Source organism: Sesamum indicum, linkage group LG12, assembly GCF_026168435.1.
Source record: "Sesamum indicum cultivar Baizhima isolate 11 linkage group LG12, ASM2616843v1, whole genome shotgun sequence".
NCBI classification, from domain to species: domain Eukaryota; kingdom Viridiplantae; phylum Streptophyta; class Magnoliopsida; order Lamiales; family Pedaliaceae; genus Sesamum; species Sesamum indicum.
In genome coordinates, this window is record NC_142668.1 from 1,996,774 (window position 1) to 2,016,057 (window position 19,284).

The 19,284-nt window shown below is 37.7% G+C and overlaps 1 protein-coding gene across 3 annotated transcripts; it reads left to right on the forward strand.

The window, feature by feature from the left end:
- The first annotated feature begins 611 nt into the window (after positions 1-611).
- Positions 612-18,777, forward strand: LOC148784616 (uncharacterized). 3 transcript variants are annotated; one of them, XR_016062985.1, is made up of 4 exons: positions 612-688; positions 1,200-1,266; positions 16,304-16,530; positions 16,639-17,336. XR_016062985.1 is itself a non-coding variant. In XM_088875953.1 (4 exons), the coding sequence occupies exons 3-4, from the start codon at positions 17,514-17,516 to the stop codon at positions 18,150-18,152; spliced, it is 543 nt and encodes a 180-aa protein (XP_088732079.1). In that variant the 5' UTR covers positions 612-688; positions 1,200-1,266; positions 17,476-17,513; the 3' UTR covers positions 18,153-18,777. The 3 variants fall into 3 exon arrangements, 1 of the variants encoding a protein (XP_088732079.1); XR_016062984.1 differs by having other exon boundaries at positions 16,304-16,505; XM_088875953.1 differs by lacking the exons at positions 16,304-16,530; positions 16,639-17,336 and adding exons at positions 17,476-17,891; positions 17,988-18,777.
- The last annotated feature ends 507 nt before the right edge of the window (positions 18,778-19,284 follow it).

Here is a 19,284-nt window from a genome sequence, read left to right on the forward strand (position 1 = left end):
TAGTTTCTTAAGCATATTATTAACGGTAACATGAAGTAATTTTCTTAATTTTATTGGAATAATTTTATTTTATCATTAGGATTTGTCTTATATGTTTTGAATGCTTGTTGCATCTGCTAACAGCAAAATGAAGCTCATTTTGTTGCTAATAGAGGCAGCAAACAATTTTCCGTGTTTTTTCATTTATTATAAAATTCGAGGTATATCGGTATGTCCTCGGAAATTGGGGTTCAGATGTGACGCCCCAAAAATTATAATATAATTGGGGGATTAATTGATAATTTTTTTATGAAACTTAGTTAATTAGTACATAAATTATGGGTCATAATTAAAATATAATAAAATTTGAACGGATTGAATTGGAGTTCGTTATAATATTTTTGGACAATTTATTCTAATTAAGAAAATTAGAAAGGACGTAAATGATATTTTGAGAAAAGTTTAATTAAATAAATAAAATAATAATATTATATATATAAAAATTAATATGTATATATATGTATACATATAGCAGGAGAGAGAGAGTTGAGAGTGGGAGGTGGGGGCCACCACCCCACCGCCTCACTCTCTCTTTCTTTTCTTTCAATTTGTTGATTGTACACATACATTCACACACACATACACAATTACACACACAACACACATTCTAAATTGCAATTTCTTCCTTCGGCCGAACGAGAAAATGGAGGTATGAAATTATAATTATAATTTTATTAATTTACATAATTATATTATTTAATTAGTCCATTTACTAAATGTTGATTATATTAAGCGATATACTATTTAATCGGAGTACTTTATGATTTTGACTATTTAAATTAGTGTCGTATTAAATATCCCATTTGATATAAAAATGATATAGTTGGGTAATTGAAATATTAGATTTGTTAGATTTAATTATCGTTATAGCTAATTTATACAATTCCATCGGAATTGTTAACCAAATACGCAATTATATGTATTATTGTTCAATTAAAGAATATAATAGCGAGGAATTCATAGAACATTCATACAAATATTCCGAAAATTATATTTAATAAATGGTATGTTAATAAAGAGGAAAAATGAAGATTTGTATTTCGATAGAAATGGAATATTAAAGAATTATTAGAAATTGTACGAATGATATTTAATATTATATTTACAAGAAATTACGATATTCTCGATATATTAACTGTATGTGGTATAACTCATTATAGGATACGGGGGTGAGGTGAAATGGCTGACAATTAGCGATTGAGTAGAAAGAAACGTTGTAAGGTCGAGGTAAGTAAATAATTAACATTATCTATATATGCTTTCTATATTTGTGGTTTTACTATTATATGAATTTGTGGTTCGTGCTGACATTGATTTATCTGAAGTATATGAGTGATGAATGATTTGATTTGATTGACAGTATTGTGTATGTGAAATGAGGAAATACATTGAAATATTATGTTTATTGTTTGATGTGTTGTGGATATCTGAAAATGAGAATATGTTAATATACTGTTTTACGTTACTAGTTGCTTACAAGAAAGGTGATATGTGGAAATGAGGGAGTGGTGGAAATTGAATATAATTGTAGTGTGAATACCCCTTGATGTGTTGAAAAGCCTATAAGGCAAAATGAAATGAAAAGAGCTTTGATGCGATGCTATGTGCGAAAAGAAAATGCTATGTGCGCAATGAAAGAGCTTTGATGCGAAATGAAAATACTATGTGCGAAATGAGAATGATGAGCCGGCTGTCAAGGGGATTCACTTAAATTTATATAACGGTGAGACTGAGTTGGTGGGAAAAACACAATATCACCTTCTGGTAAGCAAACTAGGAAAAATGGAGTTTGGTTAGTTGTCTTATTATGAGATAGTCATGTGGTGTAATAAAGTTGATTATGTTGGAATTAAATTGATTGTATTCCATTCGTGTTGCTTGTTTAGCTTGTTTGGGCTATGGTTGACATGCATATATCGATAGGACTGGTTATTTGCTTACTGAGTGGCAGGCTCATTCCCCTGCTGACATTTTCTTTCAGTAATAGACTTTGAGGTGTCTGACTGTTGAAGAATAGGTCCACGAGCTATACCCAGGCAGGTTGGGCCAGTATGCAGTTTTCTCCTCTTTGTCAGTTAGAGTACAAAGCACATTTTGTTTGTACAGAGAGAATATAAGCGTACAGATTACTTGTGACGAATCACCTTGTGGTGTGTGATATGTATATATATATAATATTGTAGGTTGATAATACTTGCTATGACATGTTGGGGTTACGTATGCAAATTGATTAGTTGATTATGTGCAAATTTATATTTATGAACACAGGGTTTACTATAAGTATGATGTTTAGGGTAGGTATAGCCCTTGTAGCAAAGGGGGTGCTACATCAGAGCTTCTGTTGGGCAATGGAAATTAAAAAATTGGTCAAATTAGAGACAGTTATTTCTAGTTGTGGGTCGAAAAGATTGGAGCGGTGGAGCTCATTCTTCCATGTGAAAGTTGGTAAAGTTTTTCCCTTTCCAACCCCATGTTCTTTGTTCCCAAATATTGACTTTATGCTAACATTTGGGGTGCTTTTTTCTTGACCTTTATGGTGATTTTTTATTTTTACTTTGTGGGTATGGCTTAGAAATGGATTTTGATAGGTTTTCTTTTATGGGTTTTAGCTAGTTTTGAAGGGGATTTGAGAAAGTTTTGGATTGAAGTGGGGTTTAGCTATGTATCCAATTCTTTTAGGTGAAGCAAAAAGTTTATATAGATGTGTATGATCTGTCGAATTGTTTAGTGATTGAAGAGCAGGGAAGCCATGTTTGCTCTATTTAATAGCATCTTGTATAAATGTAGTTTCTCTCTTTTTTTCGATGTTTGTCCATGGAGAAAGGCAGAAATATATTGTAGAAAATACATGAAGGCTCTTGTAGATCCCACATGGATGGCATGACTTTAGCCAATAAGACTTTACGAACAGGATATTTTTGGCCAAATCTCAAGAAAGACGCAATAAACTGGGCAAGGGAATTGAGCAATGCCAACAGCATGCCTCTCTCATTTAAGTTCCCTTAGAGCCCCTCAGAACATTATCAGCACCTTTGTCCATTCTCTTAGGATGGTATAGACATAGTTGGACCCTTCCAAGCTGTAGCAGTAGACTATTTCAACAAATGGGTGGAAGTGGAACCTTTAGCTTGAATTACAGAAAACGAAGTGATAAAATTATCATGGAAGAATATCATCTATAGGAACGGTTTACCTCGGGTAATTAATTTTTATAACCAACGTCAATTTCGGGGATGGAAAATTCAAGATTGGTGTGCTGAGCAAGGCATTCAACAATGCTTCACGTTTGTTGCTTATCCCCATGCTAACGGGCAAGTTGAAGTCATTAATCGAATCTTGGTTCAAGGGGATCAAAACAAAGCTAACACAGCAGGAGGATAGTAGGTAGACGTGAAACTCCTTCCAACTTAGTGTACGGATCAAAAGCAGTCATCCTAGCTGAAGCGGAGCTGGAGACTTTCAGAACCCAACATTATGAGCAGGAGAATTATGACAACTTGTTACGAGCTGATTTGGACCTAATAAACGGAGTATGAGAAGACACTTATACCATTGCAGAAAGGTAAAAGTAGAGCGTAGTCAAGGCTTACAATCGGTGAGTACGGAGGAGAGAATTCCAAGTGGAGGATTTGGTACTTCGAAAAACCAATGCTCTTGGACTAGTAGGGAACTAGCTCCTAACTGGGAGGGACCCTATAAAATCACTCGAATCATCAAATTTGAGGCATATGAACTAGAAGACATAGATGGCAGGAAGCTTTCCTGACCATGGAATGCCTATAACCTCAGAAAGGTTTACCTTTGAAATCTATTTACTTACAATGTTGTTTATTAACTGTAAAGCATCCCTTTCTTAATAAAATTGCAGCTTTTGCACTTCTTTCCATAATCCTTGTAAGATTGAATCCCAAAAAACTAAATTATGCAGTACAAACTCGACTCCACTCAAGTCGCTTTGCTGGCGCACATCCACTTAAGCCGCCTTGCTGGCACCGATCTACTTAAGCCGCCTTGCTGGCACACATCTGAAAGAATTGGTATGGCCCGAGAACACGGAAGAAGCGTGAATAAAAAAAAATAAAAATGGTTCAAAGGGTGTTTCCTTTGAGATTTCTGGCGTTTGGTGTTTGTCAAAATCATAATGACAAATACATATGAGCTTACTAGACATGTGGCTAAATGATGAAACAAAAAGCATAGTAATATAATATGAAACTTTACCTTTTGCTTCTTTAGATGAGCAGCAACGTCCATTCGTTCCTCTTCTGTTCACTTAAGGATCTAAGTTAGAACCCCTCTAATTTTTCCACACCACACTATGGAATAGATATAGTTCTTTTTCAATTGCTAGATAGAACAAAGAACAAGAAGGAAAAATAATTTCGAAAAAACACTATTATTTAGTGCGTTGGATTATTTTATGTTCTAACTGAATCAAATTCAATATAGAACAAAAAGAAAAATGTTTTTGAGAGAGAAAAGGATAAAAGAATTCGTGGCTCATGTCATAGGTTATGTCGGATATGTGTGTAGTTTTGTATATTACATACAATTGAATCAAAATTCAATAACTATCAAATGGAGGAAACCTATATACACAAATGCATATAACCTTCAACCATGATTTTGAAATAACCACTCCATAATGTTTATCATGGTGAGTTTCAATTCCTTTTTAACTTGCTCCAACCTCCCTCAAATGAGCTTGGACTTCAAGTTTGCACTAGGCTTGATATAATCAAATTCAATTAAGTCCGATCAAAGTCCATTGGACAATAACTAATTAAATTTATTTTAGCTAAACAAAGTCCAAAGATTCATTTAATCCAATTATATAAATCTAAGCCCAAATTCTAATTAATTAATCCAATCAATTAATTTAAAGGTATTAAGCCCAAAAATTAATTAATCCAATTCATTAATTCTTGAGAAATCCATCCAATGGATTATTAAATAAATGATTCAATCATTTATATATTCTCATTGAATTAGTTTAATACAATTAAATTAATTCATTTCTTCTCGAATTAATTCTAAATTAATTCCATCAAGTCCATAGTGATTTGTGTGTGACTCTTTAGATTCACCCTCAACTAGACTTGGGCATTGTGTCCAACATAAATAATTATTTAAATTTATTTTAATTAATTATTTTTAATTAACCATTAATTGAAAACGCCCGTTATCATGGGTGGCCGTCTAGAAACGGTTTATGGCACTAGAGACTAGGTGAATGTTGGAATGAACATTTAGGCTTTCGAGTTCCATATAGGCATGGTCCCTCCATCGACCATCTCCCGGCCTTAGACGAGGGCATGAAATTGAACGTCGGTTCCCATCCTAGACCAGACAACTATGTTGAATATTTGAAATGCATTTACTCTATTGATCGACAAAGAAAACCATTTTCTATTCGACCAATTGCTATGTCCATAGACTTAGAGAGTCCTAACCATCTCAGAGCGCATAAGAGATATATCCATCATATACCGATAGACGATGGGTTCAATCTTGAAATCCACCATCCTCACTATGTACTTCGACTACACTGGACAAGGTTTATAACGACCACATTGAAGATACAGTCATCTCTCACCAGATCCAAGATATAGCCATCATATGCATGCGACTACTACGATTCCTCAAGTCTAACGATTAATCCTATATTATCGAAGCTGAGAATTCAAGTTATAATGACCAAGTCTCCAAGGCTTTCATATGATGACTCCTGTGAGTCAGTTCAATCAATTAACAGCCTTATAAACTAATCCACTAAAATTGCATAGACATCCCATATCTGTCACCGATGAAACACGACACTCATTCAATAAATGCAATACTTAGTGCAAATCTCTATAGGACTCTCGATGCTCAGCTTCGAGGTCTTCGACTTAGAATGTTTTAAACCAAACCCTCAAAAGTTGGTTTTGTAGCTGCCATGAATGCACAGTCCAACTACATAGGTTGTTCAATTGTGGGCATTTGTTATAACATTCAATGTAAATCACAACAAACACATGGTGCCATAGATGAATGCTTACTACATTCATCAAGATAATATCACATTAATAATGACTTCTAAATGGTTCCCAAAACCTCCAATCCAATTGACTTTCTGATCACCTATTCTCACAACATCTACTTAAGTCGCCTCACTGGTGCACAACTACTTAAGTCACCTTGCTGGCGCACATCTACCTAAGCCGACTTGCTGGTGCATTTCAATTAGTTCACTTTGCTGGGGCACACTTGATTTAGGCTTCCGTGCGGGCGCACACCTTAAGTTGCCTTGCTAGCGGACACCTTGCTTAACGCACTCACTCTCAAGTATTAAAGCATAAATGCATAGACCAGGATGGGAACCAACATCAAATTCCGTGCCCTAAACTATGACCGGGAGACGGTAGATGGAAGAACCATATATTATGCAGTCGGGAGCCTAAATGTTCACACGGACATTCACCTAGTCTCTAGTGTCATGGACTATTGCTAGACGACCACCCATGGTAACGAGCTTTCTTGATCAAGGGTTGATCAAGAATTATTAATTAAATTAGATTTTATTAATAATAGTGTTAGACACTAGCTCAAGTCTAGCTGAAAGGTTAACCTAAAGAGTCACACACAAATCACCGAGAAAGGACAATGAATTAATTTTGTCAATTGAGGGATCCTCTTTATTTGGAATAAAGAAGACATACCTTGTAGATGAAAGATTGTATCTGGACACATTCTTGTTCATTAATACTAGATATATATATACATGGTGTATAACTATTTGGCAAATAATTATCACACTATTACACCCAAAACAAAAAATCCCTCTCCTTCCCTAGAATCTCTCTCTCTCTCTCTCTCTTCTCTTGGAGTATTCCTAATTTCTAGTGTGGTGTGGACATATTTAGAGGATTGCTACATTGGAACCTCGGGTGAATAGTTTGTCTAAGTAAACGATTCTAAAAAGGTATCATCTTTTCCTTTTTACTTATCTCGTTTTATACCATAGTCTCGTATGATTTTATTTTGTGCTTTTCTCCAAGGGTACACCCCTTGGTATGTTAATTAAAATTTAATTTTCCACGCATTTAGTTTTCCGCTTCCGCTCATGAATTCCCCGAACAATCCGCTTGTCCCTATTGGATTCTCTAAATAAAAAGAGGATAGCATCATTCTTTACCTTCAAGAGCCATATTGACCTTTGTAGAAATCTCACTCAGCATATGAGATGCGAAAAGAAATTGCATAAATTGCAGGAAATGGAATGAGAATTTAAAATCTAAAAGCCCAGAGGCAGGCACTTCCATAATCCTCAGGCAGGAGGTAAGACTACTGTTTGTTAAAAAGTGGGCAAACAAGAAGAAATTCTCATTTATCGGCAGGAAGGGTAGTACTATCTTCCCCAGCAGGAGGGACCATCTTCAAAGGAGTAACATTCTCTACCATGAGGTCCTCTGGATCTGCGGGAGCCTCGCCTCCAGGTGGAGCATGAAGCAGGCTCTCTGGCAACTCTTGTGTCACTTCCTCATCAAACTCAGGAGCATCTCCCAAGCCAGCGTGAATGTCCAAAAAATTAGTAGGAGCAGTTAAAGGACGGTAGCTAGCATCTACAAAGTGGCTGCGCATGTCTAATACCCATGATAATAGTACTTTACGACGCTATTTGTTGGAATAGGTGACCAAAAATCAATTAGATTGGCGGTTTTGAGAACCATTTAAACAATTTTTAATTAAGCAATGTTATCGCAATGAATATGATAAGTATTCATCTTTGGCACACATATCTGTTGTGCTTATCAAATTATATCAAGTGTTGTTTTGACGTCACAACAGATCTCCACAGACCACTTTAACAGCCGTGCAACAGTTGGACTGGGCATTGGATGACAGTCATTAAATCAACTGCCAAGGGTTGGGTCTGAAATGTTCCAAGTGGAGGACCTCGAGAATGGACATCGAGTGTCCTATGGGACTTGCATTAAGAGTCGCATTCATTTGATTAGTGTCGTATTTCATCGACCATAGACGTGGGACTTCTATGCTATCTTAGGGGGTCAATTGGCTAGGTGTCGAATCGACATAACTGACTCGCAGGGATTGCCATATCGAAACCTTGAAGGAGTGGTCGGTATGACTCGAATTCCCTACTCCGATAGTACGGGAATAGTTCTCAGACTTGAGGAATCACGACAGTCATATGCATATGATGATTGTATCTCTGGTCTATGCAAGAGGTGACTATGTCACAGACACGATCAGCATAAGCCTTATGCAGTGTAGTTGGAGTATGTAGCAATGGAGATAAGTTCCAAGAAGAGGATCCATCCCTGTCAAAATATGACAAAGGTATCTCCTAAGCACTTGGAGATGCGTTAATGCTCTATTAAACTTTGGCCATAGTCGTTGATGGAATAGGAAAACGTGGTTCCTATGTCGAGCAATTTAGCATAACGCAATCTCAATTACCTAGCATAGACACCTAGTCCAGGATGAAAACCGACACTCGTATGGACTCGAAAAGCTTAAAAGTTCACATGAATATTCGCCTAGTCTCTAGTGCTATGGACCGTTGTTAGGCGGCCACCAACGATGACGGGCTTTCTTCATCAAGGGTTGATCGAGAATTTTTAATTAAATTAAATTTAATTAATAATAGTATTTGACACTAGCCCAAGTCTAGCTGAAAGGTGTACCTAAAGAGTCGCACACAAATCACCAAAAAGGGACGAAGAATTAATTGGGCATCAATTCCATAAGTAATTAGATTATTTATAAATGAGAGGGATCCATTGGATAGATGAGACCAAGAATAAATTAATAGAATTAATTTATATTTGGCTTGCCGTTATTATTTAAGAAGGTGGATTTATTAATTAATAAAGAGTTTTTGGGCTTATATATTTAATTGGATTAAATATATAATGGGCTTAATTAGGTTGATTTTAATTAAAATTATTTGGGCCTTGCATTTTATTTTTAAATTGGCCAAGCTCTAATTAGGTTGTTGGAAATTCTAGGAAAAGTAAATTATTGATTAACAATTTCACTTTTGAAAAGTCTCATGGTAGTCATCCTTTATTTGGAATAAAGAATTTATACCTTATGGATTGTATAATGAACCTAGACGCACTCTAATACATCCATACAAGGTATATGTATATTAGTTATTTGGAATAACTAATGAATACATAACATACAAAAATAATTTTCTACCTCTAGAACCTCCAAAAATTTGGCTGCCCCTCCTTTTCAAACACTTGGTGTGTTTTTCTCCATAATTCTTTTCTAGAAAATTGAATTTAGAAATCCCAAATTTGGGTATGCTGTGGACGTAGCTTTAGAGGGCTTCTACGTTGTAGTCTCACGTGAACGGATCAAATGAAGAAGGTTCGAAGTAAATAAAGCAAAGAGGTAATTCTTGATTTATGATTTTGTACCTCTCTTTTTTTTTTTTTACCATTAGCCCCATTTAGTTTTATTGTTCTAATTATTAACTACATCGAACGCCCGAGAACTCCAAGGGTACACCCATTGAAATTATGGTTTTATTATGCTTCGATTTTAATTTGTGTATTTTAATATTACCGCTTCCGCATGCGAGTTCTCGGGCTGACCCACTCTCACTTTTCGATGCTTACAAGTGGTATCAGAGCCCAATTCGATGTAGGGGCTATGGTTTTATGTGAATAAGCATGATAATATGATTTTATTGCTTTTAAAACATGATATATTTTTTTGCTTATTCTTGAATAATTATATGAGAAAATTAACTTGTTTAATTTTTGTAATTTTGGATGATTTACGTATTTTAAGAAAATTAAATTTTCTGGTAAAATAATTTTTTTTAATTTTAGTTTAATGTGTGAAAATAAAAAAAAAGCGGTACTCTAGCAGTGCACTACCGACCGACAGTGCACTTCGTGTGCGCGGTGGAAGGCAGTGCGCTCACAAGCTTGCGCGCGCAAGCAGTGTAGCCGCGCGTATGCGCGGCCAGTTGTGCGGCTGATGGGCTGTTGCTGCAGATGACGGCCGACGGCTGGGTTGTTTTTCGTCGTGTTTCAGAAAAATTGAATTTTTTAATTTCTGCATATTTTCTGAAGAATATTAATTTTTGATGATTTAATTTTGTAGAAAATTGAATTTTTGTTAGAACTAAATTACTTTAATTAATTTAGTTATTTTCCGTGCATTGGATGCATGGGGCTAAGTCATTCCATTGAATAGTAAATTTTAAACTTGTTATTTTATACATATAATTGTTTGTCGTGATATTGGATATCACTATATTTTCTTGGGATGTTCATTTTCTTATCTAGCATGATTAATTGTTATTATGTGCGAGAATGAGTGTGAATGGATCATCATGGAACCGTAGAACGCATGTAAGTCTTTTAATTTTTGTTGGGTGGGCTCGTCTGTCCTTGTGGTTTATTTTCTCCCTCCTACTCTTTTTTTTACCTTAGAATAATACGATTTGCTATCTCCCTCCTAGTGTACTCCCCTCGAATTCTAGTCGGGACTTCTTTTCAATTGTAATTAGAGTAGTATAGTATTTTTTTTGAGGTTTTCTTATTTTAAGCAAGCCCAAAGAGAAGAAGGTCCATGGAGAAGAAGGTCCACGAAGGAGGAGGCCCACGGAGAAGGCGGCCCATGAACATATCACAAATTCCATCTCTATGTTGATGGGTAAAATATTTTGTAATAGCATAAGTCCACCTTAGATAGTCCTTATGCTCACTGCGGGCTCAGTGGATCGCATAGGTTAGGCTCGTGATCATCTAACAGGGGAATGCTAGGTGTCATTGCATGCGATGTGTTTATTTAACGTTATAAATGTTTGATATTTATGCATGAAATGTTAATATGTGATGAGGTCTCGGTCAAACCACCCATAATTAACGCTTACTTAGTTGGACCATGTTAAAGCGTTAGGGCCTAAAATGGACTTTGATTAAAATGATTTAATGTATCCAAGGTTTTCATCAACAATAATGTGATGGGGAAGCTGCCACTATCCAAGCTTGGTCTCACGAGTCGTGGCACATTTGAACTAAAGAAGCTGCACCATTATTTTGAATAAAGGAACACACTCACTTTTTTCCTGTCTCACGAGTCGTGGGAGGCGATAATTGAGGTGTGATTTGATTGATGGCCTGAGCCCAAACTAATCAAACATTAAGCCCATAAAAATGGACTTGGATCAAAATGGCATTTCGGTCCGTCCAGTCCTTCCATCAAGAACAATATCATGAGGCTACCGCTATCCAAATGTGATCTCATGAGTCGTGGCACATTTATAATAGAAGACTAGCTGCATTATTGTTATGAACAAAGAAATACACTCATTGTTTCCCTGTCTCACGAGTCGTGGGGGGCGACAATTAAGGTATGATTTGGTTAATGGGTGGGGCTTAACACCGAGTAATATGATTTGTTTGGAGTCCTCGGGATCATGTGAAAAGGTGAGGCAAAATATGTTGGGAATCTCATGGAATGAGAATGGCATCGGTTGCCTCCCACAAAGCTTTATGCATGTGAGTTGTAAAAGTAGGGCATGGTAAATTGTTATTGTGGATCCCAAGCGCACTAGGAGAGCATTTTCCGAAACCTCACTTGAGAGTGGTGGAATTTTGTAGAAATAGTGGAAAAAGTTAACGACTAAAGAACGAGTCTTCACTTAAACTCAATATTTCTATAATCTACTTATTTTCTGCTTTGCATTTAGAATGCATGTCTAGGATACCGTTTTTCAATTTTTATTTTGAGATTTATTTAAAGGAACATGATCGATTAATATTGACTGCGAAAATCGAAGGATTGTGCTCGATTTTCAAAACCTAGGCTTATGTTATGGAAAATCCACTTCCATCGGACTTGTGAAAGGAGTTCTTGCTTGAGGAATGTTTGACGTTCGGGATAAAGGCATAAGGACAATCGCAAGGTCCACAGCGTCATACCTGCTTTTGTCATTCATGAGCGGTATGACAGGCTGGATGTTGTTGGTTCAATAAATACTCCACAGAAATCTATTTTATGCTACGTCGAATCGACATATTGGATATGCCGTGATGGAAGCACTTTCTGAAACCTAGATGACTGAAGGTCGTCTATACATAAACATTGGGCTAATATGCAATCCCTTTTTGAGAAGCTCTAAGACCCCAATGTCGATCTTAAAAGAAGATATATAACGTAATCCTTCAAGTCCCTTCCTTCCTCCTTTAACCTATTTATCATAAAATGGTTGGAATAATAAGAGGCAACGATTGAAGAATCTGCATAGTCAGTATTGGATATAGAGGATTCAACCTTAAAAGCGAAAGGCAAGGGTGCTGGACGCCGAATGAGAAAGAAGGATGAAGCAAAGTCAGCCGCTTCAAGCGCTTTGAGCGCTCTTGTCGCCTTAATGGGCAAGGGTAAAAGGAAAAGTGGAATAATGGTTCAATAGTCAAAATTTGATTATGATGTTTGCATGAAATTGTCAAAGGGCATTAGAAGAGGGAGTATCTTGTACTCCCCTTCACCTAAACTATAGCATATGTGGAACAAACATGATTACTGTTCTTATCCCCAAGTGTTGGACACTTGCTCTCGAAACACATTTTTGTAAATAATTTGCAGAAATGAAAAGGAATAGCACGCTAATTCAAGTAGTCTTAAAGCTAAGGAATGGCTAGCCTCTACTACAAATACAATAAGACTAAACAGATGTAGCTAATAGTTTTAATGTTTAAATAATATATGATTATGTAACCTAGTCTGATGAAGTCGTTAGTTAATTATTGGACAAATTAGACTACAAACTTGGTCAATAAAAGATTCTTTTGAGTCTGCTGAGTTATTAAATTATTGTAATACATAATTGGATTTGCGTGCTCAAAATAAATGACTAAAACGGATGGTCAAGAGCATAACTTATAGAGAATGGCATGCATGAGCTAAGCCATATCCCTTTAGTTAGGATGAGTAGGTTAGTAAATTCAAAGAGTCTAGCAATAGATGATTTGAGTTTACTAGCTTATGAATCCTTTATGAGAAGGAAGAAAGCCATGAAAGTACTTTGTGGGACAAAGAATGCTTGTAAAAAATGATCTATTGGATTGGATCGAAAATAGACATCTGTAAGTTATTAAATACACAGATACTAATAGAGGGTTCACAAGTCTGAGGACTTCTGGAAAGTTCGGAGAAATTAGACTTGAGAAGGAGAGCCAAACTGATTATGTAGACAAACCCCTCGATGGAATCGAGGTGGCGCGTATTTAGAGGGAGTTCTTGAAATATCCAATTGAGAGGAATTTTCATTCAGTGAAATTCCTCTAGAAGAGATGATGTTGAATTATCTCTTATAAGGAAGAAATCGAACCTTGATTGGATATGGTTCGGTCGGGGCTTCATTGAATTAGTTGGTCCTTCTGGATGTGGACATTCAAAAGATCATCAAGTTGTAAAACATGGTGTTTTCTTAAAGTCGTAATCCAAACACCATATTTGATATGTGTTAGAATAGGTAAACAAAAAACCAATTGAATTGGTCTTTGTGTAATCTGTTTTGATAATTTTGGTATAATTGTAACATTGTTTATGAATAAAGTGAGTATTCATTATTTGACAATTGTATTTCTTGGTGCTCACTAATTATGTTATATTCTTAACATCACAACAAAGCCCACAAACCAAATTGTACAACGTATAGAGTTGGGCTACATATTGGATGGTGGTCATGAAACCAACTTCTGATGGTTAGGTTTTAAACCTCGAGACTAGGCATTAAGAGTTCTATTGAGACTTGCACTAAAATTTCATTCATTGGATGAATGTCGTGTTTCATCAGCGACAGATGTTGGACGTCTATATAATTTTAGTGGGTGGTTGACAAGGTTGTCAAGCCAACTGAACTGACTCGTGGGAAATCGGTGTGATTAGATCTTTCTAGCTCCGATAGTACAGGATTAGTCCTTAGACTTGAGAAACCATACCAGTTGCATGCATATGATCATTGTATCTTGGATTTGACGAAACCGCATCTTGGATGTGATCATTACAAGTTTTCTTCAGTACAATCAGAGTATGTAGTGAGGACGGTGGGTTCCAAGATAGAATTCGTCATTTGTCAGTATATGACAGTGGAGTCTCATATGCGCTCTGAAATGGTTTGTGCTCTTAGAGTCTGTGGCCACAACGATTGGTTGAGTAGGGAATGGTTTCCTACATCAACCAATAGAGCATACGCATCTCAAGTTAACGAGCATAGTGTCTAGTCTAGGATGGGAACCGAAGCTTAATTCCATGCCCTAGACTTAGATCGAAAGACGGATGATGGAAAGACCAAACGTGTATGGTACTCCGGAGCCTAAATATTCACGTAAACATTCACCTAGTCTCCAGTGCCATAGACCGTTGCTAGACGGCCACCCATTGTGATGGACATTTTCGATTAATGGTTAATTGAAAATAAATTAATTAACTTGGATTTAATTAATCATTATGTTGGGCACAAACCCAAGCCTAGCTGAGGATGAACCTAAAGAGTCACATGCAAATTACTATGAAATTGGTGGAACTAATTTAGAATTAATTCGAGAAGAAAGAAATTAATTTAATTGATTTATTAAATAATACATTTAAGCCGTGTTTACTAACGTGGAATACAATGGATTTTCGCCTTAATCGGGGTTAACCCACCATTTACTTTCAAACAACATAGCCCGGTATTCACGACAAAGGCCCGGTGTTAGGCTGGATAAAACGCCTGATATGGATCCGGGCTAGGGTGGTGGGATTCGAATCCCGTCGAGTTATCCCACTTTTCTACACCTGCTGAATTTATATTTGTATCCTTGATTTTCTACCTGAAAAGACGAAGTTGCCCAGGTCCACCTGCCGAATTTAATTCTCTATCACTTTTTATTTCCCACCACCGCCTTCTACATCATTTCAAAACTTCACTCTACAGGATTCCTTCTGCATCCACACTGTGTTCCTGCTGGCAATGTGAGTTCTTCTGATCCAGTGACTTGCATGAGACTGACAACTTGCCTGTGTATCTACCTTTTTTGTGGTAAATTATTTTATTTCTACACTATCCTTAATCTTTTCTTTTTCTCCATTTTTGGGCCAAAGAGTCTGGATCGGAGTTGTCTTCTGCGCTGTTCACTCCAACATCTGTCGTATTCTGCCGTCTTCTCAAGGTTAGCTTGGGATTAATACAGGATTTGATGGTGAGTTCGTCTGAAACCCTTCACCCTCCCTACCATTGTTTCTACAACATTTATTACGTTGTGCTGTGCTATGTACTTCACTTTGAGATTATTTTACTGTTCACGCTACTCTGTCGATTTTTTCACATACACACCGGTTGTGCCATCTCGCTCCCGTGATTTCACGGCCTTCTCTTTCCCACTGCATATACCTTGCACCATTTACACGTTTTAGTTCATAGCGTGCAATTTTTGTTACCATTCTCAGCTTTATTTCACCGTGTGTTCCGATTCGAACAATTTACTTAAGTTTTTAATATTTTTTTTAAAGTGCTACTTTGTCGACATTCGGAGACACTCAATTTTCCTGGTGTACTCTCTTTCCAAAAATTTTTCGAGATTCAATTTAATTATTTTTGTCTTTAGGATGAGGTCATTCGAAAGAGTTGCATTGGGTTTAATAGGTGTACAACAAATCATCGACGAGCTTGCCGTTGCTATGACTATATTCTCTTATATTACCAAATACCTTGCCGGTCGAAACCCTGCTCGACGTCTACATGGGCCCTCAAGATACGTGATGAGTAATAGAATCCCGGACCAGATTCACCATCTTCATAGGCTGGTTTCTGTTTGACATTAGTCATGCCTGCGCAATCTCCGCATGGACCGCAACGCCTTTGGTTGCCTGTGCTACATGCTTCAGTACTCAGGTGGTATGAATCCCACCAGAAACCTAAGCGTAGCCGAGCAGGTAGCGATTTTCCTTAGCATTGTGTCCCATCACAAAAAGAATAGCGTGGTCAAGCATGATTTCATACGTTCCCGCCGCACGATCCACAAACATTTTTACCGTGTCCTGAATTGAGTTATTAAGTTGTACAATGTCCTCTTGGCTAGGCCAACTCCCATTACTGAATGCGTGGACCCCGGTTGAAATAGTTCAAGGTACTGTTGGTATTTTTTGTTTTGTTCCAAATGCACAGATAACTTTTGATTTGTCTTTTCGGTCCTTATTCTGGATATTATATGCCATTTCCCCATGACGATTGTACTACTTTCTGTAGACATGTCTTGAGGCATTGGGTGGGACTTTCATTGACGTACGCGTACCTGAAGATGAAAAGGGAAGGTACCGAACCCGCAAGGGTCATGTTGCTATCAACGTTCTTGGTGTTTGCAACCCAAACATGCAATTTATTTATGTGCTTTCCGGCTGGGACGGAAGTGCGGATAGCCGTGTTCTCCGTGATGCCGTCCACAGACCAGGTGGTCTCAGAGTCTCCTTAAGTCTGTATGACGTCTAAACTACTTTGCTATAACTCCTCTACGCGTTTGATATGCTTATTCGGCTTTTAATTTGATAAAAATATTACATACTGTTCGCTTATGCCTTTTGCAGGGAGTTACTACATGTGTGACATTGGATACGCAAATGCCGAAGGCTTCTTGACTCCGTATAGAGGTGTTCGGTACCATCTACAAAAGTGGGACACTGGTGTAGGAGGACCCCAGAACCATCGGGAGTTTTTCAACCTAAAGCACGCTTCTGTGCGTAACGTGATTGAGCGTATGTTTGGGTTGCTGAAAATGTGCTGAGGTATTTAAGGAGTCAGTCATTGTACCCCATGAAGGTGCAAAACCGGATGATCTTGGCTTTCTTACTGCATAATTTTCTAAGACATGAAATGCCCAATGACCCGCTGAAAAATGAGTTGACTACTGTTGGAGTTGATGAGACCGACAACGAGGCTGAAATTGTGTGCAACGTAGAGACCAGCCCCACGTGGACCATTTGGAGGGATACACTGGCCATGTCGATGTATAACGAGTAGACAACTCGGCGTTGATGAGCAATTCTTATATAATAATAACGATGATGCTTTCATTTGTTAGAGTCTTTTTCCATAGTCCCACACGTCAAACTTGTTATTTGAGATTTGTGTTGTAATCACATGAGCGTAATGGCATTAGGTGTATCGATAGTGGAGATGACATTGTTGTTGAAGCATTCTATATTCTCATTTTTCTCACTTGTTTGTTTTGTTGTTTTCCTTCGGGTGCTACTCGTTTACAATAAATTTGTTCCTTCTTTTTGCACGCTTCCAATTTATTTTTTCATTTGTCGTTTGATTTCATGTTTTGAATGCAGTTCACACTTCTTGATCAGTTCACGTAATTATGTGTCATATTCTATTATATTCAGACAATTTAGCTAATGATACATTATTCGGTGTAGGTCTAAGCACGGTTTCCCAGTTGATCAATAATCGGACTATGGAGGTTGGGTCTGATGAGGGTAGCAGTTTGTCGCGCCGTCGTGGTGGGAGTAGATGTAGGCCTTCAGGCAGCCAAATGTGGACAATTTTGGAGGAGGAATGTCTTGTTGCAGCACTGATGAATTTGGTGGTAACAGGCTGGAAATGCGATAATGACTTCAGGAATGGGTATCTGGGACAATTGGAAGCCTACATCACGAAGCATTTCCCACAGTCCAATGTAAAGGCGGAACCACATATCTCTTCGAAACTGCACGCCTGGAAGAAACAGTACTCTACACTGACCACTATGCTTACAAGGTCGGGGTTTGGTTGGGACAAGAGCCGGAACATGGTAACGGTTGAAGACGACGTTGTCTGGGATGATTACGTCAAAGTATGAACGTAACACAGTCGTTTGTTACGTGCGTTTAACCAATAACATACTGTCAATTTCACTTTTTATTTTACCTCCGTCGTAATGCTGTTTCAGATGGATCCATCCGCCAAGGGGATGAGACAGAAAACATGGCCATTTTTAACTGCCTGGCAAGAAATATTTTGGAGGGGTCGTGCAACTGGAGAACGAAGTGCGGACCCATTTAAGGAGGCCAATGACATTACGAACGAGGAGATTGCTAAAGACGCAGGAATGTAATGTGCGGGAGGACGAGAGTATGTCGGACCCATGTGATGTCGGGCTGGATGATGAACGGTTTCCTCTTTCAATGCCAATGTCAATCCCAAGCAGAATTCATCTAGTGGATCTTCGTTGAGGAAATGTAAGTCGAGCGATGCCCATGATGGTTTTCAAAGATTGGTTGAGATGGTTACTTATTTCTATGAATCGGCTAACGCGTGCTTGGGAAAGTTGACTAGGGTCTTTGAAAATGAGTTTGGAGACCCTAAACATCATTCGATGATCTTGCAACAGGTTAGAGAGCTAGAAGGCTTTGATGAGAACGAATAGTTGATGGTGGCAAATAGGTTAGTGAATGATCCCAAGGAGATGGAGCTTTTTCTGGGGCTGACAAGGGATTCTAGAGTGAAGTTCGTTCGTCTAATGCTTGCAGGCAAGATCTAATGTCCTACTGGGCTAGAATGGGTGGGATGCCTATAAATGTCACTATGCTCTGCTACATACCCCATCTCTCACTATGCACAAACTTAGCATCCTCCTTCAATTTCTTTTGAACTTCTACTTTTTGTTTGGTCTGCATTTACGTATTGAACAATTTTTGTAGAATGGTGCAACCGACGCTTATAACCACAACATTCCGCAATTTTTGTTGTTCATTTGTTATGCGTGCATCGTACAGTATAGAAGCTTCCGGTTTTGTTTGTTTTTTTTTTTTATCTAATCGGAACTTGTTCAAAGTGTATTGTGGGAATACATCCCCCACGCAACTCCATTACATACATCTTCATGGAGTACGGGATGCCATTTAGAAATATACAACATACTAATATACCTTCTAAACCAAAATGCATTAGACGCATCGATTGTTAAGCAAAAACCCTCAACCACTGTACATAGAAGTGCATAGTTGCGTAATGGTAATGCTTATATTGTTCAACGTAGGCGTAAAACATATAATTCCGTGCACATAATATGGGTTACGCAGTTTCCCTCGCTCCTAAACAATCGACCATCTTCTGCTTCCACCCTTCACCGGTGACCGTTATTCGTCTTCTGAACTTATCGCCAAATCAATTACCTCAATCTCCCCTTCCACTTGTACTCTCCTGTGGCTGCATTCACCCCCGTCTTGGGACGTGGTTGCTTCAGA

Excerpts from the sequence above, each read along its gene's own strand:
- LOC148784616 (XM_088875953.1), top strand. The coding sequence starts at position 17,514 with ATGGAGGTTGGGTCTGATGAGGGTAGCAGTTTGTCGCGCCGTCGTGGT. Across the intron at positions 17,892-17,987 it reads TCTGGGATGATTACGTCAAA|ATGGATCCATCCGCCAAGGG; the intron begins GTATGAACGTAA and ends ATGCTGTTTCAG.